This window comes from Sceloporus undulatus, chromosome 6, assembly GCF_019175285.1.
Source record: "Sceloporus undulatus isolate JIND9_A2432 ecotype Alabama chromosome 6, SceUnd_v1.1, whole genome shotgun sequence".
NCBI lineage: Eukaryota > Metazoa > Chordata > Lepidosauria > Squamata > Phrynosomatidae > Sceloporus > Sceloporus undulatus.
Window position 1 is genome coordinate 102,340,510 of NC_056527.1, and position 24,889 is coordinate 102,365,398.

The 24,889-nt window shown below is 43.2% G+C and overlaps 2 protein-coding genes across 2 annotated transcripts in view; one reads left to right on the plus strand and one right to left on the minus strand.

Annotated features, from left to right (window-relative positions):
• The window catches only part of RNF112 (ring finger protein 112), a 28,982-nt gene extending 14,894 nt beyond the window's left edge, over window positions 1-14,088 (plus strand). The window contains exons 9-14 of the mRNA XM_042472239.1: window positions 699-785; window positions 2,504-2,630; window positions 6,473-6,603; window positions 9,827-9,880; window positions 11,131-11,205; window positions 12,977-14,088. Of these exons, the coding sequence (XP_042328173.1) occupies window positions 699-785; window positions 2,504-2,630; window positions 6,473-6,603; window positions 9,827-9,880; window positions 11,131-11,205; window positions 12,977-13,522 (1,020 nt within the window). The 3' untranslated portion in view covers window positions 13,523-14,088. The remainder of the gene's footprint in view (window positions 1-698; window positions 786-2,503; window positions 2,631-6,472; window positions 6,604-9,826; window positions 9,881-11,130; window positions 11,206-12,976) is intronic.
• Window positions 14,089-19,826: 5,738 nt separating this feature from the next.
• MFAP4 (microfibril associated protein 4) overlaps window positions 19,827-24,889 on the minus strand; it is a 12,737-nt gene continuing 7,674 nt past the window's right edge. Inside the window, exons 4-6 of the mRNA XM_042472250.1 lie at window positions 24,162-24,258; window positions 22,622-22,804; window positions 19,827-21,710 (exon numbers count right to left, since the gene is read on the minus strand). Coding sequence (XP_042328184.1) covers window positions 21,463-21,710; window positions 22,622-22,804; window positions 24,162-24,258 — 528 coding nt within the window. The 3' untranslated portion in view covers window positions 19,827-21,462. The remainder of the gene's footprint in view (window positions 21,711-22,621; window positions 22,805-24,161; window positions 24,259-24,889) is intronic.

Sequence of the window (24,889 nt, forward strand, 5' to 3'; positions counted from 1 at the left end):
TACACCAGAAAAATGCATTCATATGTTGCATGGGATAGTTTGTGAATGGTGAATAGTACATGTCTCTTAGCATTCATGGTCTTGTCATTCGTATCCCTTAGTCTTTCATGAATGGCAAGCACCTAGGGACAAAATGGTGTGTGTGCCCACAGCGTGTGACCATTCAAGCCAATGGGGCTTGAATAATTGCAATTTTTTGTTTTCACAGAGGGTCTGGAACGGATCCCCTGTGAAAACAGAGGGGCAACTGTATTTGCAAAGTGCAGTTTTCATCTGCTTTCTTGCACTGAGGAGAAAAGTTGTAAATTCATTTCTTCTTGTCTGTGAGAAACAAAAGTACAAAGAAGTACATCCCTACTCTGGAGTGAGCAGACAGTGAGAAACATCCCTGTGTTTTGCTGTATGAATTTGCACCTATGGTGGAAGAAGTCTTAGTAGATTGAGGCTGCCATCCCATCTGCTATTGTGTGAGCCCAACATAACTTAGTGGAGCTTCCCTCTGAGTAAATCTTCATAGAAATGTTGTGCAGAATGCCTTTATAAATTTTTAGCCATGAATAAAGCTTGTGCAACCCTGTTGCTACAGTGCATTCAGTGGTCATGTAAATGTACCCTAAGATCAGAGGTGTATGTGTAGAATCAGTGCAGAAAGGAAGCAAAGGAAAAATCCTGCAGAATGTCTTATTTTCTTGTTGCAGCAACTCGATGTCTTGGTGCGTGACTGGTTTTTCCCACCCATCTATGGATTCCAAGGGGGCCGTAAATACCTCCAAGAAATCATAGAGGTAAGAGTGGTAACTGAAACATTGATCAGAATCCTGTTGGGGGATTCACATTTTCATAAGTGAACTGAAACCTACAGGAATTAGCACTGGGCAGTCCCGTAATGTCCATATCCAGACTACTGTTATATAGACTGTTATATTACAATAGGGTAGCCAGCAAAGTAACTGATGCACAATGAGACCAGTGCACATTCTTACTGATGCACATCAGTCCTATTGTTCATCAGTCTCATTTTGCATTGCTGGCTGGGAAGTGCTGATGCACATTGGTAAAGTGCAATGTGCATTGGGACTTTTGCCAGTGTCCTATTATGCATCTTTTCACTTCACTAATAGGGTTCCTTAGCACCTCTGCAACATAGTTTCTTAGCACCTTTGCTTTTGTTTTTGTTGTGCACCTGCGAACCTATCATAGAGTTTTCTGGGCATGTTTCTTCAGAGGGGGTTTGCCATTGCCATCCTCTCAAATTAAGAGAATGTGACTTGCCCAAGATCATCCATCCTCGTTCGAACACTGATCTCCCAGTCTCCTGGTCCAATGCTCAAATCACTGCACAACTCTAAAGTTACATAATGTACACCATGATAGAGGATTCCATCTATTGATTCTTCTAATCCAGGTCTGTGGGTTGCATGTGGGCACCCCTGGGACTTTTTTGTGGTCTCCATTTCTGTCGTTTGCTACCCAACTGAAGCTTTAACCACCTGCCCTTTCCTTCTAGAAGGAAAGACAGACACTGCTCTATATGCCAAGAGCTTTATGGTCTGGAAGTATACTCTAGAATCTAGAACCCTTTAGCCCCATAAAGAGCCATGATAGTTGCCATCCAATGATTGGCATCCTTTTACTGACATACCAAGGCTACACATGCAGGATGATTTGAATTATTTAGAATGTGCAACAGTTATATGCAGCTTTTGGTGATGTAAGCTGAGTTGCACATCTGAGACCATTGTGCCTGTGGCAGCTCATTAAAGTACACAGAGTAGCATATGAATGAACATTACCTCTGTGGGTATTGTGCATTGTAGTTGCACAGTGGGCTTTTTCAGTAATGCACATTGACCCTTGAGCCTCATAGGCTGCCTTACGTTGGTATTCTGTATAGAAGTTGCATAACATACTCTACCAGTGGATAATAACACTTCACTCAAGCAGTGTAAGATCTTGACAAGTATTAGGGTTAACCTCCTATAAAGGGCTGGGCTTGAGATTCATTGGGGACCACCAATGTCTGGAAGCTGACCTTCTTATAATCCACATCTGCTAGCTTGTTTGGAAAGACAGTGAAAATTGGGAGACTGGTTCCAAGTCATAGCATACCATCCAACTGTCACGGTTGGCAGAGAAAGTCTTGATTAATCTTCTGTCATCCCACTTTTTCAGATGCCTTTAAAATGACCCAGTTTCTCTTTCTCCCTCCCACTTTGTCCTCAGTTTACTTCATTTTTTTCAGACTGAGTTCAAAGTGCCCAAATAGTTTGCACTCAGTTAACATAACAGGGGAGCGGTATGTCCTTACCTAGACTCAGGCAAAAGCAAACTGTTGCTTCTCCCAGTTTGTGTGTTTTTCCTCACTGATATATTCTGCTATCTTGCCCACCCAATGATGTTGCTTGGCAATATGTGTCCGATTTTTCATTTGTGAAATGTTGAGTATATAGTAGCTCTAAAGTGGCTTAATCTATTCTTTCTCTTTGTCTCGCTTTAACCACAGAAGCTGGAATGTCAGCCAGGCAAGCACCCACGTGCCCTGGAGGCTCTGAGGAATACCAGTACCCACTGTTATCTCATGCCCTTTCCAGGCAAACGATTGGCGATGGGAACTGAGGGCCTCCTTGCAGGTCAGTACCTTTCTATAATTCCTTTTTTGTATTTCCATCATATGTGTCTGTATATGTATCTTAAAATCACCTGTTACCTGGTATTCATTGGTGGTCTTCCATCCAAATACAAAAAAGGACTGATTCTGATTAGCTTCTAAAATCAGATAGGATCTGGTGCCTTTCAGGTATTTAGTTCTGATATATTTGTACTTAGATAAGAGACTTTCAACGAATCATGGAATCATGGAGTTGGAAGAGACCACAAGGGCCTTTCAGTCCAACCTCCTTCCATGAAGGGATAAACAATCAGACATTCCCGATGGATGGCCATCCAGACTTTGTTTAAATACCTCCAAAGAAGGAGACTCAACCATATTGTAAGCCTGAGGGCAGGGAAATGTCCAATTAACAATTTGTAAGCCGCTCTGATAGCCTTTTGGGGTATAAGTTGTTGTTGTTGTTGTTGTTGTTGTTGTTGTTGTTGTTGTGATGATGATGATGATGATGATGATGATGATGATGATGATGATGATGTCAGTGTGTTCCACTGATGAACAGCTCTTACTTTCAGGAAGTTCTTCTGAATGTTTGGATGGAATCACTTTTCGTGTATTTAATCTATTGCTTCATTTCCTAGTATCTGGAGCAGCAAAAAACAAGCTTGTCCATCATCTATATGACATTCCTTCAAATAGTTAAACATGGCTATCATGTCATACCTTAATCTTCACATTTTCAGGCTAAACATATTCCAGTTCCATAAGACACACCTCATAGAGTATGGTTTCCAGACCTTTTACCATTTTGATAAACCTCCTCTGGACACACCCCAGCTTGTCAAATCCTTCTTGAATTGGGGTAACCAGAACTGGACACAATATTCCAGGTGAGATCTAACCAAAGCAGAATAGAGTGGTACTATTACTTCCAGGCACTATAGGCTATATTTCAGAGGAAGGAATTAGCAAAACTCTTGAGTATTCCTTGCCTAAGAAAACCCTATGAAATTAATGGGATAACTATAAGTCAACAGGGAACTTGAAGACACATACACACCCATACTATCTTCAGAAACTATCTGCAGAAACTATTGCTTCATCCTTCAACTAGGGGGAGCTTTGGTTCCAGAAAAATCACTGGAGGCTTTTTTGTTTATTTGTTTGTTTCTTAACATCAGATGTCAAAAGGCTTAGAGTCTGATCAATCCAACTAAATGGAGACCTGATCTCCTAGTTCTTTTGATGCTTTGTGCTGTTCAGGAGTCTAGTCATTTCCCACACCAACAAAATGTGGCACATTCTTCCTCTTTCTGTTTCAGGTGTTCTGCCTTGTTCAAAAGAAAGTGTAGGGCAGGAGGAGTTTTTTTATATTTTTAGGGCTGATTTTTTAAAATAAAATTTAAAAAAATGTTGGTAAAAAATAGCCCATAAAATGAAAATAAAGTCTTTTGTTGATATCCCCACATTGAGAGTGGCAGAGAAGGCTATGGCTGAGAAAACACGGCATACAATAGCACACCAGTGGATAAGACGCTGAGGCAACAATGTTTAAAAAACTTTTTAGTTTAATCCACATTAATATCTATTCTTCCACTATTATGTGTATGTATGTGTATGTTTTAATGAAGTGTTGGTGGGAGGGGCTGTGCTAAAGGAGATGGTGATTAACCTCTTTCCTCCAGATGAAATCACCTCAGACCCACTGCAGCACCTTGCTGCTTCACTACTGTTGGTGAAAATGCCATTTCAGGGGGTAAGATTTCCATGCGAAAATGTCCTGTTGGTAAAGGGTTAATCATCTCATTTCCCTGACACTGCTGCTACTTGCCCCCATGACAATAATTTCCTTTTTTGGAGGGGGAAAAAAGAAATCCCAACTAAAAGTCTTACCAAAAATGTGTAACTTGAGTTTCAAGGATGTGCTGTAAAATAGTTCCCCTCCGCCACTCCCAACTGCTGTGGTTATACTTCCCTTATTTGTGATTATTCTTTTTATTGATTATTGGTTTGGATTTCCAATCAAATATCCCACTTCACCTACATAACACATTTCAGGCTGCAGTGAAGGTTAATAAATGAAACTGCCCTCTTCCTACCCAAATCCAGTACAGTACCAAAGGGTGTTAGAAAGTCTTGTGCTCTGTTGAATTGCATGGAGCCAGATGCTTCACATTTAAGCCCCCAGTCCTGATTTAGGAACATGTGACTGGGCTGGCTGAAGTGGACTTCTTTGCCCTCCTTTCCATGGTAGCCCTTCTACCAAACTACAGTGGACCCTTGCCTTACGCGGGGGATCTGTTCCAGACCCCCCTGTGTAAGGCTAATTTTGTGTATTCTGGAGCCCCATTCATTTGAATGGGGTTCGTGCGCGACGGTGCGGGAGTGCACGGGGCGCCACGAGTGTGTGCCCCATTCATTTGAATGGGATGCGCTGCCCCTTGCACCCCGCATGCTCCCTGCAGCTTGAGCATGTACACTCAAGTCCGCATAAAGCGCACCCGCATATAACGTGGGCACACTGTATTATTCAGGATACTCCAATGAATGGGATGAGCTGTGATGTGTTCATGAAGAAGCCTCTGCATTCATGTAAACACAGAGGATCTTGGAATCACAAAAATAGCAAATCTAAGGAGCAGGTAAAACGATGGGATCCAGAGAAGGGGGAGCACAAGGCAAAGGGAGCATGTGTCTGTATATGTCTCAGAAAAAAGAGATCAGGTTCTTCAGGATGGTTCCTAAGAATTCTTAGCCGTGTGCAGTTCATGGCTCCCAGACTGGGCTATAGTCTGAATTTTAATGGAATTATCCAAGGCATTGCAACTATTGAGGATAGGGTTCAGCCCATTTGAGAGCTCCTTTATGATTGGGATTGAAACCCAATCATAACTGCCCCACAGACCTGAGAACCAGAAGCATTCAGCAAACAGTGGCATGGTGGCCAATGGAGATGAGTCCTTGCTGGGTGATTTCTGAATGTGTTGTGACTTAAGGAAAATCCATAATTTTCCCCATCAAACTTGTGTGTGTGTGAGAGAGAGAGAGAATGAAAGAGAGATGGTGACACAGAAAAGCTATATAATCCTAACCATGTTGCAAACTCCACTTCTTGCTTGGCTCTAGCTCCACCTGGCTGACCTTTCCCATGACTCTACAATAGCATCTCACACAAGAGGCTCCCCATCCCAGTGTAGCCGGTAAACTTCTTGAGCTGCCCCCCTCAAATGTCTCTCTGGCTGTGCTCTGGCTTCCCACTTCATTTGGTTCAGCAATTGCAGGGATTAACTTTGCACCTAATTAAACAACAGCAAACATAGACTGAGAGTTACTCTGTCCCTTACGGCCAAATCACAAAAGACGTGTAAGATCTACAATCAGATCTCTCTGTGTTTCTTTTAAACACCCACACATAATATGTTTATTGCAGGGTTGGGGGTTTCTAGGTTGATCAGAGGTTCTGCAGAAGACATGTTTTTAACCCTCTTCCCCTGAGCTGTTTTCACAGATGTCTTGCCCCTCCCTTGAACCTGTTGTTGGCCCACAGATATTAGTATTTTTCCACAGGCAGGAAGAGAGTGATTAAGATTGAGAAAAAGGATCCAAGGAGACCTGCCAAGAAAATAAAATAAAAATGACAAGCCCAGTTTTTAGTTTGCTAATTAGTTCCGTTCCAATTTGCAGCACTAATTTTTTAAATCCCTTTCTGTTAATGAAATGGGAGAGTCTCAGACCTCTGTGAAGACCTCCTGTCAACTCAGATTATCTGCATTACTGCCAATGGCCATCAGGGGGAGCAGCTGTACAGATTACAGTATATACTGTTCTTTTGCCTTAACTGTTTGATCGACCTATTTCTTGCAGACATGGATGATGATTTTAGGGAATGTCTGAAGGATTATGGGAATGAAATAGCCAGATCAGCAGGAATGCATGCAAAGAGAAACCAAGATGACACAACCCTCACGGGGGCACAGCTTGCGTCCAAGATAAAGGTGAGGGATGCAGGTCTGATTCTAAAGGAAATCCTGGGTGCAAACATGTTGAATTTCTGCCTGTCACAGAACTCTTACTGGACAGAAAGAGTAACAAGAAAGGAGAAAAGTATTGGGATTATGAAACCAGAGTCTTGTCTGCATCAGCCAAAAGACCTCCCCCCGCCCCCGGTTCTGGCAGCGTCTTGCTCAGACAATGCACCATGCAAACAGTCCAGACAATGGAGATTATCATATGAGGGAAAGGAGGCGAGCAAAGTGTTTCTGTCCTTATCATGCGATCATGCAAAGATTATCAGAGGACACAGTGGAAATGCCCCATCATTTTGTATTAACGAAAACTCCATTAATACAATGGGGCCATTCCACTTCCCTAATGGGAGATGGACAGGATAAACATGATACATTAAAAAAGGGATAAGGATAGGAGAGTTCAGCTTCACTCCCTCCTTTCCCCCGTGTTATAATCTCCAATGTCTGGCACATCCCGGTGCAAACAAACAGAAGAATGTCTGGCATGCTCAGTAACAGAACTGGGGTATAACATCCTTAACACAAAATTTTTAAAACCTACCTCTTACTCTGAATCTTCCAAGAAGATCTGGAGCCCTCCATTTCTGTGCCAAGTTGCCTGATGGCACAGGCGTTCTGTTGAGCCACCATGTATGTCCGCCACTGTCGCCAGTCACTGAGGCACTCAGCCGTATAATTGTAGCTAGGTACTGGGTGGCTCAGTGGGATGCAAACAGCCACCACAGCATGGGAACTGAGGGCCAGACAATGATGGAGGTAGTCAGGGGGGCAGGATATTCCAGGCTGTCCCTGTAGTATCTTGGCCAGTGCAGACAAGGCCAAGGTTTGGCAAATATGTGCAAAGGTTTGGAAATCTTGTTGTCAACTGCCTCCCCTCCCATGCCCTGGTATGTTCCTATGCCTTTAACAGAGATTCGATCTATTAACAGCCATATGAAGCTTTGTGTGGCTTATTCACCTGTTAACTGCCAGATGGAGTCAGCCTTCTGTTGTGAAGACACAACTACTACAGGAGCTCCTTGAAAAGTTGGCAGCTGTTTCACGTTCAGTTTTGCTGGATGATAACCAGTGCAAAAGAGGTCCAGTCAAAAGTTTGTCTCTTGTGTATTTTGACTATTCAAAGAAGGGAAATATAGGGAAGGACCACTAGCAGGGACAACTGGTAGTAGTCCACTATATACTTACTGAGGTGGATGCACAGAGTGAGGCATCCACCTCAGGTGCCAGAACTAGAGGGCATGGAGCAGTAGTAAGAATGTCAGAGGATAGGGCTGTGTGTCATACAATCTGCAGTATAATCCCTAAAATAGGTGTCTTTCGTACTACATACTTATAACACTTTGATATCTGTGTCAACTGCTATAGTTCCATTCTGTTGAAACGTGGCATTTGTAGTTTCGTGAGGTATTCAGAATGCTCTCTCAAAGGAGTTTTTCACACTGGGGCTAATTTTGTCATTAAAGAGAGATTAAAGTGCATTTAAAGCATCCCACAAATAAAGCTAAAATGGTGAGTAATTGCGCAAATGATTATCACACACAATTGTGCAAATAAAGTGATATAAGAAATGCATTGTTGCTGAAATCCCAAAAGTAAAAGGAGGTGATGTTAATGCTTCTTTGTGACCATTTTTATGGTGGGTATGTCATGTGAAATCATTTCGCGCAATTACACAATTTTTCCAGGATAGTCACAGGATAAACTCTCAGTCTCCTTCATGTGATAAACTCCAAAGTGCTGCAGTGCTATAGGATTCCACAGGATGCAGCCATAGGAATTAACATGATTCTTGAAGTGTTGTAGCTGTATAGCATGTAAGAGATCCTAGTCTGTTGCCTGAGTGGGGGCATGCAACTGTGGAGGATATCACACGACTGAAATTGGAAGTATAATCCAGTGTCATCCTGAACACAATCATGCGTATTCACGTTATTGCGCAAAAGGTTACCACACATGATTGCTGGCGGTCCGAACGCACTCTGAACGCATTCACGCGTCAATCCACAGTTAAGTAAATTCGGTGAACTAGTAAAGTCACAAACCCTGTTCCTAGGCAACTTCGCACTCAGTGCGCTGTTGTTTGGCATGATGTGCATGTCTCCTTTGATCCTGGTTCCCCCCCCCCAAAAAAAAAAATCCGGAAGGCGTTCCTTGGTTCCTCTCTCTTACTCACCTAAATATGCTATGCTCCAGTCATCTGGAGTCTCATTGAGCATGCGTAAGTGTGCCAATTCGCAATTAAGAACCCACCAATGTGATGGCTTACTTTGTACAGAATCTGGGTCACGTTCAGAGAGGCCATTACAGCAAATTTAAGGTGTGATAAGTAATCACGTCATTGCGTGAATTTTCAAATTGATCTTGCTATGTTCTCCTTCGAAATTGAGAGCCTCCTGTCCCGTGTGATATCCTCCTCTGTCACCAGTGTCACCATTGCTGGGGCAGCCTAGGCCTAGTGGCTTGTACTGAAACCCACTGATTCCCATCTGAAAAGCTTTACCTGCCTAATATTTGTTGGGTGGCTGGAAAAATAATCCTTTGGGGAAATAACAAATTATTTGCATCTACTCCCTTCACTTTCAGACTAAATGTGGGCCAACCAGGAGACAGGAACAGACAGGCTTCCCTCTTTCATGGAGTTGTGAATAGGTGGAGAAGCCTTGTCAAGGCCTGACACACCAGTTCAACTCAGCTGTGTTATTGACTCCCTTCATCGTGCCAAGTGAATCTGGCAGGGATTCACTTACCTCCTTGTCTGGAGATATGCTGCCAGATTCAGATTATTTATGGGACTAGGCAACAATCCTAGCATATATTTCATTTTTACTGTGTTCGTAGAAATGTGTTTACCTCGCTTCTTATATATGTGTATACATATGTAGGTGCATATGTATGAGGTAGTATTTCCCAGCTATTTAATGGTGTTGGTTATATTAATTGTTAAGTTTCAAAGATCAGAAAACTTGGGAGGAATTATTAGGATGAGAAATCAGGATGCAAATGTGCTTTTTTAAACAAATAAAACAGTAAATGAATTTATGAGTTCTGAATGTTGGGAAATAAACATTGTGGAGGCTGTAGTTTGGAGGTGGATTCTGAATATGTATGTATGTGTGTGTCTGTTGGTCAGTTGGTCGGGAGCTAGCTGTGCATTCCCATCCTCAGATATCACTTCTGTTTCACCTTTTAGAAGTTCTCGACTCTCATGAAGCAATACAAGTTTGCCTTCTCTTCAGTCACACAGGTACCAACTTCTGTCCTCCCTCCTCTTCACTTGTGATTCTCACAATCCATCCTAAATGCTCTTTATCCTAAATACTTCTTTTGCTGGAGCATATCACCTCCTTGCTTGTGGATTAGATAATCTCTTTGTGCTAGTCAAAGAATTCAGCCCCCTGAGGGCATGTCCAGTAAACTGAAACCAAGAAGGTCTGGGCCTGGATGGAAGATTCTCCTACCATGAATTCTATCTTGGAAAGAAAGTGGGATGGAATAAAAGAATAAACCTATGTGGGGTGAAATCTCCAGGGAGAACAAGTGCAGCTTCTATAGATATTGGAGGAATCATCTGATCTGTTTCCATCATGTACATCATGGTTATGTTTCTTGCTAACTAGAGAAGGGGGTTAACATGAACAGGACCACTTTAAGCATCAACCCTCCGCATCTGTTTTCACATATATATTTTTCCTGTGGTCAAGTGGTTTGAGTGACTCTAGTGACCAGGGTTTGAATCTCTGCTCATCCACAGAAACTCTCTGGGTAACCTTGGGCAAATCATACCCTGTCATCCTCAGAGGGAGACAAAGTAAACACCTTCTGAACAAATCTTATCAAGAAACCCTCATGATGGGGTTGTCATACACCATAGGAACACCATACCACAGAAAAAAATGAGAGCAGACAATCACTTTTGCACATGGTTCTAAATATATACATATATGTTGAACTTTGGAAACTTCTAAAGGGTGGTCAACTGTGGAAGGCTAGGAGGGTGTGCTTTAGGCACCAGGAGGCTTTGGAAGGCTGTACTCCTCACAAAATAAATAAATTAATAAATATTGTCACCAAATGTCATCAAAGGAGTAATTACACCATATTTTTAGTGCATCCCAGGCCATTTTAGGTCCAAGACCCCCCCCCCTCTATTTTTTTTAAGAGCCAACAAGGTTTTGTGGTTGGACTATGACTCTGTGTTGGACTATGGCTGTGGAGAGCAGGGTTTGAATCCTTGTCCAGCCATGGAAACTCACTGGATGACCTTGGCCAGTCACATTCTCTCAATGTCAGAGGAAAGCAAAGGCAAACCCCCTACTGAACAAATCTTGCCAACAAAACCCTGTGATAGGTTCTCCTTAGAGTCACCATAAGTCAGAAATGACTTAATGGCACACAACAACAACATTTAGTCATGGAAATCAAGGGTCCTTAGGAACAATGATTATTCCTCATAGACATAGTGGTTTCTTACCCTTTTCTTTTTCCTCTCTGCAGATGGCCATCACTTTACATGACCTGGACATCCAGGAGACCTTGAGGACAGAATTTGCAGAGTTCATCAAAGAGCAGGTATGTACAAAGAGCAAGTCAAGTGTGGAATTAAAGATAAAACCTTGGCAAAAAACATGAGGGATTTGAAGGAGGAGAAAATAATAAGCACATGAAGAATGCTGGGACAGAACGTAGTCTAAAGTTAGGCAAATGATGGATGAAGTTTAAGGATTTGTCTGGCTTCAGGGCTTAAAATATCCAGTACGATTAACTCAAGCGTCCCTGATTTGGAATCTTTCTTATGTTATACTACAGTTCCCATCATCCCAACCAGCATAACTATTGCAGTGGATGGGTAACTGTAAGATGACTTCTGGGACCAGGAGACGTACATTTAAGTTCTGCAAAGGCAAAAAGCTCCAGTCTCAGGGACCGCAGTTGGAGTTATCTGTAGGACAGATCTGATGCAGGGTGAAAGGTACCATAAGTGTGCGAAAATATTCTTATTTGATAGGGCTTGGGAAGGTTATGATTGGAGAGAACAACAGTATTTAGATTTCAGTGAACTCAAAGAATCAATGTGATATAATGTCTATAGAGTTGGACTTAGAGGAACATGGCTTCCAGTTTCCAATGATCACTACACAATCAGTACATGATTAATTGCTGCCTCTAAGTCCATCCTAACTGAGGGGTCATTCCCATTGGAGGAATGACTTGATTTTTGATCCTGCTTGGCTGCATGTCAGAAATTGATCCCAAAAGGTCCCTTGTCCCCACTGCAAACAAGATTTACCTTACTCCAGAGTAAGTGTGGGGTTTTTTTTTGGCATGATTTAGTTCCCATTTGTGCTCCAGATGTCAATCATTTGATGGCAGGACTGGAGGAAGGAGGGAGGGAGGAGCCCCCATGTTGGGGATGGAGGAGGGGGAAGAAGGCCTGGGAAGAAGGGAGAAATGGGGGACTTCTGGGATCAGAGAGGGAGAGAAAGGGAGGACTCTGGCAAAGGCATGGCAAATGGGGGACTTCTCGGAGCAGGGAGGGAGAGAAACAGGGGACTTCTGGGGCATCCTGGGAAGGGTGAAATGGAGGACAATGTGTTTTTTTAAAAAATTAAACTGAGCGCATATGTGATTGATTGCTTTAGCAAGTACATGCCTTTGCAAGTAGTTGCAAAAGCGATCAATCGAATATGCACTCAGTTTAATTTTTTTTAAAAAGTACAAATGCAGCACTGACAGGAGGGAGAAATGGTGGATCTATCATAAACTGAGGAGGGATGGTAAACACTTGTCTGCCATTTGTCCCTCCCCTCCTGAATGCTGCGATTCCAATCTGTCGTTCCCACCTATTTGACTCGCTTCAGGATTGATTCCTGTGAAAAGAACCACCAAAAAAAAGTATCAAATAACCCCGGGTTATTTGTGTTTGCCTTGCTTCTTTCCTCCTGGAATCAATCCAGTGAGGATCAGAAGCGGGTTCAAATGGGAATGAGAGTCGTTTGCCCGAATCCTTCTTCAGAGAAAACTACAATGGGAATGAGCCCTCAAAGGGTTATTCCCCTAACTCAAGGGGAGAGCACAGCAGACCAGCCTAAATATATGTACAACTAGATAGAATCAATCCATGTAATCAATTAACTGACATACATGTTCAATTAGCAATTTCTTACCCACTCTCCATGTGGTCTTGGCCCATGTGCTCTTCTTGCACGTACTATTCTGGTTGGCCCATGTGCTTTTCTTCAACATGTTGTTAGAGTTTATTTTTAGCACAGGGTTGATCAATGCCTTCTTTCTCTACCCACCCAATTTTGTAAACCTGTTATTCTTTCTACCTTCATTTCAGGAGCAGATCTCACGCCCCATGATTGCAGGCCTAAAGGTGACTCCAAGCTCAATGACACGGTGCATTTCAGAGAAGCAGCGGCAGCTGATCCATCGGTGTGAGATATTGCTGCAGGGAAATGAACCCGGTCGGAAAGATTCCATATTACTGCTTGAGTCTTACCTGCAGGCTGTTGCTAAAGATTTTCTTGAATGCTACAGCCGTCGATACAAATCCCATGCCCTCAAAGCTGGTTTGGCGATTGGAGTGGGTACTCTTGGATTAGCTGGTGGGGCCATTGGGGCTGGTATTGCAGGAGCCATCTTGGCTGCAGAAGCCATTGTACTGAGTACCGGTACAGCAGCAACGTTTGCCATTGGGACTATGGCTGGAGCAGGCACTTTTGCCCTTGTTGGGGGAGGGGTGGGGGCAGGTGTAGGCAGCAATATAGGGAACCGTAGAGCCCGAGAGGCTGAGAATGTGAGTGAAAGTGATGTCGAGGCTGAGGAAGCAGAGAGTGACCTGTCAGATGAGAGATGCCTTATTGACCGGCAGGGCACACTTTAGAGTTGACAAAGAGACAGTTTCAAGGCATAGATTTTGTGTTTAGCCAGTTGGCAGATTAGATGATAACACCTTTGTTGTCAGAAGGTGATGGAATAGGACTCCTATGCTGTTCTCTGTTCCACAAACCATTGATCTCCCCTATCCAAATGGTTGGATATGGGATAGACATGACATGCACCCCAGATTTCATTATCATGCAGATGTGGACTTGTTGGTGATGAGAGAAAGTGTGTTACAGTGGCCTTCTAGTGCTAGAACCATCAGTTACCTCTGATGGTAAATAAGGGAATCTCTCTTCCTGTTGTTCTGCTTTCAATTTTCTCCTTCTCCATTGCTTGGTAAATTGCTACAGGCAGCCCTAGAAGAAACATCAATCCTTTCTCAGGTCCTAACTCTTTCTTGCCCATAATACCTACCCTAGGATCATAAGCAGAGTGGAAAAATCAAAGAGTTGGAAGAGACCACAAGGGCCATCCAGTCCAACCCCTTCCTATGCAGGAACTCTCAGTCAAAGCATCTCCAACAGATGGCCATCCAGCCTCTGTTTAAAGACCTCCAAGGAAGGAGACTCCACGACACTCCAAGGGAGTGTGTTCCACTGTTGAACAGCTCTTACGGTCAGGAAGTTTTTCCTAATGTTGAGGTGGAATCTCTTTTCCTGTAGTTTGTATCCATTGCTCTGGGTCCTAGTCTCTGGAGCTGCAGAAAACAAGTCAGCTCCCTCCTCAATATGACATCCCTTCAAGTATTTGGAAGAGACCACAAGGGTCATCCAGGAAATCACAGTCAAAGCATCCCCAACAGATGGCCATGCTGCCTCTTTTTAAAGACTTCTAAGGAAGGACTCCACTACACTCTGAGGAAAGAGTGTGTTCCACTGTCAAACAGCCCTTACTGTCAGTAAGTTCCTCCTAATGTTGAGGTGGAATCTCTTTTCTTTCTTTCTTTTTAAATTGAAAATGGAATATTACATATACCTTCAACATTATACATTTCCATATTTTTCTTTCGTTTCCACAATTGTCTTTCTACAAAGTGTATTTCCTAGACAACCTAGATTAACTCTAGAAAAGCATAAATCAACACACCTCCATTTGGTGTATAGAGTATCTCTCTTGACCTTTATTAGCTACTCTTAATTATTTTCTACTGTTGTGTGGTTCTGACACTTTCTTGCAATCATACTCCTTTTCCCCCTTATCTTACATTCTCTCACTTTCTGTTTTAGTTTGCTCTTTTCTCTTTACTTTGTCACTACCTGATCTTGCTCTGCTTGTTTTTCTGAAGTTTTTTCCCAATACTTCGATATCATATCCCACTCATCATTTATATTTGTACTTCTTCTTTCTTTATTTTTCTTGATATTCTATCTGCCTCTCTTAGGTCTAGCAATCTCTGTATCCATTCTTCTATTGTGGGTATTGACTGTGACTTCCATTGTTGAGCATAAATTATTCTGGCAGACGTTAACATATAGAGGATCACTCTTAGATATCTTTTGAGGTGGAATCTCTTTTCTTGGACCTTGTATCTATTGTTCTGGGTCTTAGTCTCTGGAGCAGCAGAAAACAAGCTAGCTCCCTCCTCAATATGACATCCCTTCAGATATTTAAACAGGGCTATCAGATCACGTCTTAACCTTCTCCAGGCTAGTGTGGATCTAGGATTTTCCTGCTTTATCTGCTTGCAGCATTAACTGAAAGTGGGGAGATGCCACTTCTTTTTTTCCGCATTATGTGCTCTACAGCCAAGTAAATAAGTGCTTTGCTCTTGTTAGCACTTTACTTCATCCTTTGCAGAAAATAGTTGAAATACTCTTTTCACTCTTACAGAGAATTCAGCTTCACTTCTTACCTCTTTTTGCAGAGATCAACATGGTACCACCAGTTATATTAGCTGATTCAGTGTTCCTCAGATGTACCTGTGTAGCAAGTGAGGGATGCAGTTCCAAATTCTGTTCAGCTACAGCGAAGGCTGTAGTAGGACATTGGCATTGCCTCATGGGAATGAACTCTCCTCATATACTCAGGGAAGCCTTTCTTAGTGGCCTCAGTTGTCTATTTTAACATACCAGAAACACACAGTAGGATGTAATGTATTCTAGGAAATTCAGTTGAATTACTCTCAGGAATATTTCTAAGATCCCTGCGTTATACCCAAGTGCCTTGACTTTTGCAGCTGTTTATGACTTGTATCTGCGTGCCCAATGTCATTTGGGTAATCTTTCAGGAAATACAATTACTGTATTCTTCTTGCCTTCTAGTTGAGATTTCCTTTTTGCCCTCAGCTCCAACTCAAGCTGTATTCACTGTGGTAGGTCTCTCCACCAATACTTCCTGCCAAGGTACAAACCCATTTTATGGGAACACAAAAATAAAGCCAGTATTCTCAGGATCTTAGCCATCCAAGTGCTGTAGCCTCAGGTGACTTGTAGATTTTAATTGCAGAGGAGAAAACCCAGATGCGAAGAGTGTGTAGTCAAAACAAGCATCTTGGCAGGCCCAAGAAAATGCTAGAGGATGGGAGGAGGATAACATTCAGTCATCATTGACATCTTTTAAATATTTCTCTGCAATGTGGATTGTTGTGTTGTCCATCCAGATGTCAAAAGCACAAAGCAAGCCATGGACAAAAAAGATGAGTAAATGGTATAACACTGGAGGTGGTTTTGAGGAATAAAGAAGTTACACAGGGCCTAAAAAGCTCCAGTCCCTTAAAATAATGTTGATTTCACAGCCATCCCAATTTCCAAGAATGGATGTTTATTTCAGTGTTAGAAATCAAAGGGTACAAATAGGAGGATTGGTTATTTTTAATCTTTTGACAGGGAATCTTTTCTCCTATGCCCCGATTGTTTTATCATTCACAATTCAAACTGTAACCAACCTTAGCAAACCCTCAGTCCTACACTCAAACACAATGAAAACATGCAACCAAGCCCCAGGTAAATTTGGGCACATTTTCATTACACATTTAAGCTGGTACAGTATAAGAACAGCTTCACACATCATTCTGTCCAAATCATTCTGAACACTGTAGTTATTAGGAAGTGTTTAAGAATCTTTGTGAAGGAGTTTAGCCTAGCTCTTTGTTTCCAAAACTTTGCAGTTTCAGGTGTTTTACACTTGCTGGAGGAGAATTGGACTTAGACTGAAGGCACATGGCTGGCTTCCAATCTCAAACAATCACTACATGATTAATTGTTGCCTCTCAGCTCCTAGAAGACCCAGCCAGTTTGGCGAACAGTCAGGAATTCTGGGAGCTGAATTTCAAAACATCTGTAGGACCAAAGATTGGGAACCATTGATCTAGATCAGGGGTTCCCAAACTTTTGACTCACAGAGCCCTTATTTCTATGACAGAGCCCCTAAAAGGCCAATCCTATGTCCTAAAAGTTAATGGCATTTAGGAGTGTATATAAGAATATATTCTTATTCTTTAACTTCAATCCATTTTTATTTATTTCATTTTCCTGGCCACAGAGCATCTGAGAAGTGCACACAGAGCCCTGATGGCTCATCAGAGCACAAGTTGGGAACCCTTGATTTAGATCATAGGTGGCAGGGCTAACACAAGGCTTGCATGGGCTGTTGGCCAAAGCTTGGAAAAGTAATTCTGGAAAACAGCTCCCAGCATCCTAAAGCCAATGGCCATGCTGGCTGTGGGATTCAGATGAGCTGTAGTCAGGAAGGTCTTTCAATCTGTATTCCTAGTCTGTGTCTGTTATTAATCTCTTCCCACATCTGTCCCTAATACCAACCAGACCCTTAAGGCAATATGCTCCACCACCACCAGCAGCAGCCTTCACATTCTCCTCCAAATAGGCAGGTGAATTTAACTGGCTGCATTTGTGTATCCTTCATTAGCCTCTTCTGTCTCTGGCCCATTACTGTGGTAGCATAATAAGCTGGAACAAGGGAGTGCTGGGCTATGGGATGTAAGAAATGTACAGTGGCTAACTACACCAGAAGCTGAGTGCCCATTTTTCTGCTTTCTTCCAGCTTACTATGCTGCCAACAGCCCACCTACTCATAAGAGAAAGTGGCTGCAACTCCATGTGCATTGCTTTTGCAATTAGGAAAGATAAACCTAGGGCTTAAATACCTTAGAAACACCATATCCTGTCTGATCATAGAAGGTAAGCAGGGTCAGTCCTGCTTACCACTTGGATGGCAGGCCACCAACAAATACCAAATGCTGTAGGCTATATTTCAGAAGAAGGAAATGACAAAGTTACTTCTGAGTTTTCCTTCCCTTAGTAAACCCTATGAAATCCATGGGGTCTCCATAAGCTGACAGGAGACACACACAAAAGGGAAACCTACAGCCTGTTCTAAAGGAGGAAGAGGCTGGGACCTGTTGTAGCACTGACACCACTTGGCCATTCTGGAAGCTCAGTCCATTGGCAACTGACCCTCCTTAACCATGATGCTGAACCCTGAGGCTTCTGCCTGAGATATAGAAATCATTTTTCTCTCTTGAGGGCTACAGTACATTTTCAGGGAGGAATCTGCATGTGGGGGACAGAGTTCCTTTTTCACTTCCCTCCCCTCCCCTTAAACCATGACACATTATGCTGCACTGGAAGTAAAATTGTGTTTCTTACTGACACAATTTTCAGTTAGTTCAATCAGAAAAGAGCCATGAAGCAGTAGAAGTTTCTGAGTAGGGAAATCAAAACAGCTTCATTTCCAAGGAATTTTCTTGCATTTGGGATGGGAAACTGTCTGATAATTGGCCCTGAAGAAAATTCGTACATTTGGGGGGAGACAGGGGACATTCTGGGTACTTCAAGCCTGAAAATGTTGAGTTTAGGGGTCTGTGCGTCCCACTTTCCCCATCCCTGGCCTACAGAAAGAATAAGCACAGTTGGACTGCATCTCATCATTGGTTATACTAACTACAGACACCTTCTTCTTTTTAAAGCAGGGTGAGCAAAGTGCACCCCTCCTGGTGGTGGATTGCAATTCCCAGCATTTATCACCATTGTGCTAGCTAGGGCTGATGGGAGCTGCAGTCCAACATCTGGAGTGCTACACTTTGCCTACCCCTGGCCTAGGGGAATACTCTGCAAATAGCTGTATGCCACCAATGACTAAAAGTAAATGTACCTCTTTTGTTCCCCCTCTTTTAGCTTCCTTCCCTGCTTTGTGTGCCCAACTGACTTCCAGAAAGAGAGCAGATTCCTCTTTCCAGAGAATGGAACTGGTTACTTGCAGAAGGCCTGTTCTAGATCCTGATATATACTGGTGAAAGTTAAACAAACTGGAACTTAATTTAAATGAATGAGGATTGACTACAAGGAAAGGAGTTACAAATGTACACTTCTCATGAGTCCTAATTAGCATAGCAAATGGTAATGGGTGGTAGAAACTGCAGTTCAGCCCCAGTTCAGCAGGCAAACCACACGACTACATTGCAGAAGTATTCACACACAAATAGCCCTTTGACACATTTTTCTTGTGTTACAACCTGGAATTGAAAAGATTTTAATTGACATTATTGCCACTAGAGAAACATAAAATACACTCTGAAAGTGCAAATTATTTTTATTGGACAGAAACATTAAGTTTACAAAAACAAATGAGCACTTGTTGGTTGCATAAATATTCACCCTCTGTTTGCTGTGACCCGCCAAAAAAACCACTAGTGCAACACCCTGCCTCCAGAAGTCATCTAAATATTTGAATGGAGTCTGTCTGTGTGCAGTCCCAGTGCTATGTGATCTCAGATTAATTGCGCCCATTTATGGATAGTCCCAGAGTTTGTTGGAAAGCGTATCTAAAGAAAAAGAATCATGAAGACCATTATTTGGAATATTCCAAATAAGTCCAGGATATAGTTGTGCAGAAGCAGAAGCGTTGCATTATTTTTAAAAAAAGAATACCAAACTATAATGTTCCCTGGATCACTGTTAAATTATTACAAAATGGAAATAGGCCACCCATGACTCTGAAGAGAGAAAGTTGTCCACTAAAACTTTCTGACCAGGTAAGGAGAGCATAAGTCAGAAAAGAAACTTTGGCCCAGTACAGACTGCCCAAAACTGGCAGTCTGCTGGCGCCTAGTTTTCCACCGGGGGAGAAATGCAGTGTACAAACCATGTGGTTTCCTACCAGCGGAAAAAGAACCTGCAAAAAGCGGGTTCTTTTTGCAGTGCGATACTGATGCAGCAGTGCTCCAATGGCGCACTCGCAATGTCAGTATCACGCCATGATGTGCGGACACTAAGCATCCGTCACATCAAAATGGCAGTGCCCATCTGTACAGGGTGCCATCATTTTGATGTACAGAATACGTGCTAGAGTTGCGGGGCATCTGTAAGTGACACCCCGAGGCAACCCTAGCACATCATCAAGATGTGTGTCAAGGCCCGTCTGTACCAGGCCTAAGAGACCAGCAGTAATTCTGGGGGAGCTGGAGATAGCTGCAGTGAGGTGGGAGAATCTCTGTGGGGCATCTTTCATCTGGCTGTTCCACAAGCTCAGCTTTATGGAAAAGTGGTGAGAAGAAAGCCACTGCTGGATTAAACCCATACCAAAGCCTATTTAGAGTCATCCAAAAGGCATGTGGGAGACACAGCAAAGTTTCTATGGTCTAATGAGACCAAAACTGAATATTTTGGCTTTGTTGCTATATAGGTGCCAAAAAGTCATCTGCTCTCATTGTCCTGAGAACCTTTCCTATGGTGAAGCATGGTGAGGCATCATCATCATGTTTTGTGGATATTTTTTCTCATCAGGGACTGAGACAATGGCCAGAGTTGAGTGAAAGATGGTGGGAAACAAAAACAGGGAAATTCAAGAAGAAAACCTATTTTCTAAAAGAGAACTGAGGCGGAATACAGACCACCCCATTGGGGTGGCCTGCAGCCGCTCCGTTGAAGAACGGATTGGGGCCATGGCAGCCACAACGGCAGCCCAAAGGGGTGTCCTTGGGGCTTCATGCCCCAGGACACCCTGGGAGCCGCAGCCAAGTTTATTGGCTGCGGGAACGAGGCACTCCCCCAGAAGGAGCTCCGTTTCAGAGCTCCTTCTAGCGCCATGCCTAGGCCACCGTAAGCGGCCTGGGACAGCACAAGGGCATCACACGCGCGCCACTCCGTTTGGAGGCAGCGTGCATGTGACGTAATAATGGTAGCCCCCCGTGAGGATAGGAGGCCACCATGATTGCACCCTTGTCACGTGCTAGGGTTAGGCCTCATGTGGGCGGAGCGCCCCGAGGAAACTCTAGAACGTGATGAGGATGTCACGTAAAGCCCGTCTGGAGAGGGCCTAGGACTTACAGTGGATAATGACTTTAAACAAAGAGCCAAGGTAACTGAATTGATTTGAAAACAAAAGCTGAATGTTTTCTAATGCCCCATTCACAGCCCATACTTCAGTCCAATTGAGAATTTATTGCAAGAGTTGTAAACTGCTGTACATCAATGCTCTCCATCCAAAATGACAGAACTAGGACAATTCTGTCAAGAAGAATGGGCAAAAATTTCAGGATCCACATGTGCAAAGCTAACAAAGAGTTATTGCCACTGAAATGTTTCTATCAAATATTGATGTGGAAGTGAATGCTTTGTGCAGCCAGAAAGTACCAGTTTATTTTTGTTTACTCAACTTTTGTGACACAATAGAAGTATTTTGTACTTTCACACTATTAAGTATTTTCTATACTTTAAGTGGTAAAATTACCAAATAAATCAATTTCAGTTCCAGGCTGTAGCACAACAACATGTGGAAAAGTCAAGGGGGGTTGAATACTCCTGTAAGCCACTGTATTAATAGCATCATAACTCCAGTCACTTGAATCAATCCAAAATCTGGATACCTTGCCATAATATGAATAGGGTTAAAAAAAATAATCAACAATTGGAAACCCATCCTACATCATCTTCCCAGTAGTTGCTGACATGGGGAATGGGAAGAGGTCATGAATCTTGGTACTCAGACACGACGTATTTTCATCTCACTTCTCTTGAGGGAATAGTAGAAGCCCTTCCATTGGTACCAGTTAATGCCATTAGCATAGGAGAGATGGGCTCCGCCAAGGTAGAAACCATTGAGATTGGAAAAATGGCAGCTCTTGAACCACCAGGCACCGGAAGAGAGCGCCGCGCAGTTCTGCACATAAAGGTCTTGGTCACGATCAAAGGTAGAGAACTTCTGGCCACTGTGGTAGGACAGTGAGTCCCCTGGTAAGAGTGGAAATGGACAGAAATAAGGGTTTTTAAAAGGCTTCTGGCACAAAACCTCCCTGGCACAGGAAAGAGCTAGAATGCTTTCATGGCCTCCAACATTTCACAAATGAATACCGGGACATGTGGGCTGCAAGCTTTCAGTAGGCATGCTATGGAAATGTTAGTAGCTCTTGTGAGGTCCTGACCTTCCCACAAGAAATCCAGAGCCCTGCAATGCAACCAAACTCAGAAATTTTCACATCCATTGTGGGCAAGCAACCTCTCCACACTAAAACAAGCCAATTGCAGCCCCCTTGTGTAAAAAGTCATTAAAGCAAAGTGACAAACAGTTCCACTACCACTCTGTTGTATGAAACTACTTTGTTAGATGGAATATATAAGAAAACACCATAAAGAAGAAGGGGGAACAATCCAAGGGAAGTGGATTACAGTGCATATGGCAATTTAAAAAATCAAGACCTCTGGTTTCATGGGGTCTAGGGTGGATAGAAATGGAAGGTCAGTAAACATTTATAGACTGCCTTCTGAATTATGCAGCCCTTTGGTGTTTCTAACCATTGTCTATGGGTGTTAGGAACTAGGGTCCAACAACGTCTGTGAGAATGTATGATTCCTGCCCTTTCTCTGAACCAACCTTCCCCAACCTTGTGTTCTCTACATGCCATATTGTAATTCTCATCATCCCTGGACAGTCCAGGAATGATGAAAACTAAGGTCTTGCTTATTTGGAAGACATCTGATTGGGAATGCCAATTGTAGAGTCAAAGTTTTAGTGTTACAGTGCCAACTTCTAATTCAGTTTCTGCACTCAAAATCTTTCAGTGACAGCACAAATGTTGAGAGAAACTTTGTGGAGTAATTGTGGAAATGAACGGAGTAGGTGCCCAAAGTCTGGGCTCTCTCACCTGCCCCTCCATCAGTGAAGCCAGACACATGCAGTGTGTAGCCATCCTCCTCTGCATTTATCGCGTTCGGTGAGATGGAGAAGTCGGTGTATTTGGCAAAGGCTGTGTTGTTCTCAAAGTCCTCTAGATCCACACGAAGTTCATACTTCTGCTTGAGGGTCAGGAGATGGATATTTTGCAATCCTGGGCCACAGGACAAAAAGGAAGCATTCATTGGGTACACAGGTTCTACAGAAAAACCCATTCTCTCTTCCCCTTGGGAGCTACAGTTTTGTCTGATCCAGCATCTGCTGACAGGGAAATGCTGGACAGACAAAGAAACCAAAGGGATCTTGGCTGTTTCCTTTGGCCCCAAATCATAGTAAACACAACACTCACCCTTAGCTCTGGAAACGTCTGGACCCAAGGACCTGTTTTAACAACTTAATAGAGAAACCCAAACATCTGGCTGTTCCAGAAAGTTCTGGCAAAGAAAGAAGTCTGGGTCAAGAGCTGAGGGAGAATGGGATTAGGGAAAGAAAGAAAGCCAGGGAAAGCACAGGAAGAGAAGAAACAAAAGTCTTTTGGCACACAAGGGCCAATATACTGTATTACAGAGAACAGCATAAAAGTTCCACAAGGGGAACTATGATGTGTGTCTCCTCTCAGCTCCTCTTCCAGACTCACTGTTTAGCCACTGCAGCCCCACTCATTGACATTCAGAGGGTAGGTGGACAATCAGAAACGCATCTGGCTAATCACAAACTAATGACATCATCTGCCCACATCTGCCAGAGTTCTCCAGACTCCATGGTAGAAATGTAATAATTTCCCTTCTAGCTATGGGGGCTGGCTGTGCCATGGCCAGATACTTGTCAGATCCATCCAGCTCTCCATCCTCCTGTGGCGTTACTATTGGAGTGTGGGGAGTGTGCCAGGTGACAGTCCAGAGGGGAATGACAGCTGGTCTGGCCCTCTGCCTGACACGTGTGTGAGAGCAGTGTTGCTGCCATGTAGCAGCAGGGGTGCTACTCCGGCTCCATTTACTGAGGGAACTAGGGCAGTAGGGAGAAAAAAAAACAAAGGGAACTGGGGAAACAGGGAAGAAGACAAGGTTGATGGATATATCCATGTCCCTGCCTGCCTCTGACCAGCAGTGGGAAAAACTGAAGAGGTCTCACCTTCTGTCTCTGCCTCTCATTCTCTGCCTCACTTGCCCAGCTGCCCACCCCCTTACAGCCCTTTTGGGATGTTTCAGGGCAGCAGGCAACTAGCCAGATGGGGGACAAGTGAGTGAAACAGATCAGCAGATGGTGACAACATGTGACACCAACCCTAGTGACACCATTCCCAGCAACCACTTCATGGCCATGAAGTGGGGCTATCACAACAAAACAATGAGTCTTGATTGGTAGAGCGTGGGGAAAGAATATTGCTGTCAATTTCCATGACACCAACAATGAAAAAGACCTACGTGAGCATAATGTAGCCTTTGCATATAACAGGATGACAGACAATATGCAGCCTACTGAAAAAAGGAGAGAAGAGGAGCTTTACTTACCCAGCCAATATTCACCATCAGCTCTTCCAAAGCCAAATTTGTAGTCATTCCAGCCCCGAAAGAAACTGACTGAACCATTGAAGCGTTTCTGGAAAACCTGGAGGACAGAAGGGATGGGTGGGGAGAAAGGGTGAGGTAGCATTCATCTTCTACAAGTGAATGTTCCCAAGCAGTGTTCCTGACCTCCTAAGGGAAAATGTGTATCTCCAAAATGGCAATGTAGTTACATGAAGAAGACATTGAGCATTCAGATGGTTCATAAACCCATTCTCTTTCCATTCACACCCTACCTTCCCCCCTTTTATTGTTTATTCTACTCCTTTATAATCCAGCTTTCCACAATGTAACACACATATGCTTTCCAAGTTGTCTTAAAAACCCAAGCGATTAATCCCAGCTAAGAAGGCCAATTAACCTGAAAGTCAAAGAAGCTAACCACAGCAACAGGTGGTATAACAGTAAGAAAGAAAGGCATCGCTGATTAATTTAATGGACTTAGGAACAACATCAGTGCATGAAGTATCTTTCTGGGAGTAGTATTCCACACATGGGGTGCCACTACAAGGGGGGAAAGCCCCTTATCTATTGCCATTTCATAGTCTTAGAAGCAAGAAACATTGAATTAGGCCCGCAAGGATCAGAGGTGTTAATATGAAAGAAGGTGGTTCTTCAGATGCACTATTTAAAATTTTCTAGAGCAAGACCAACACTTAGAATCATATGTAGAA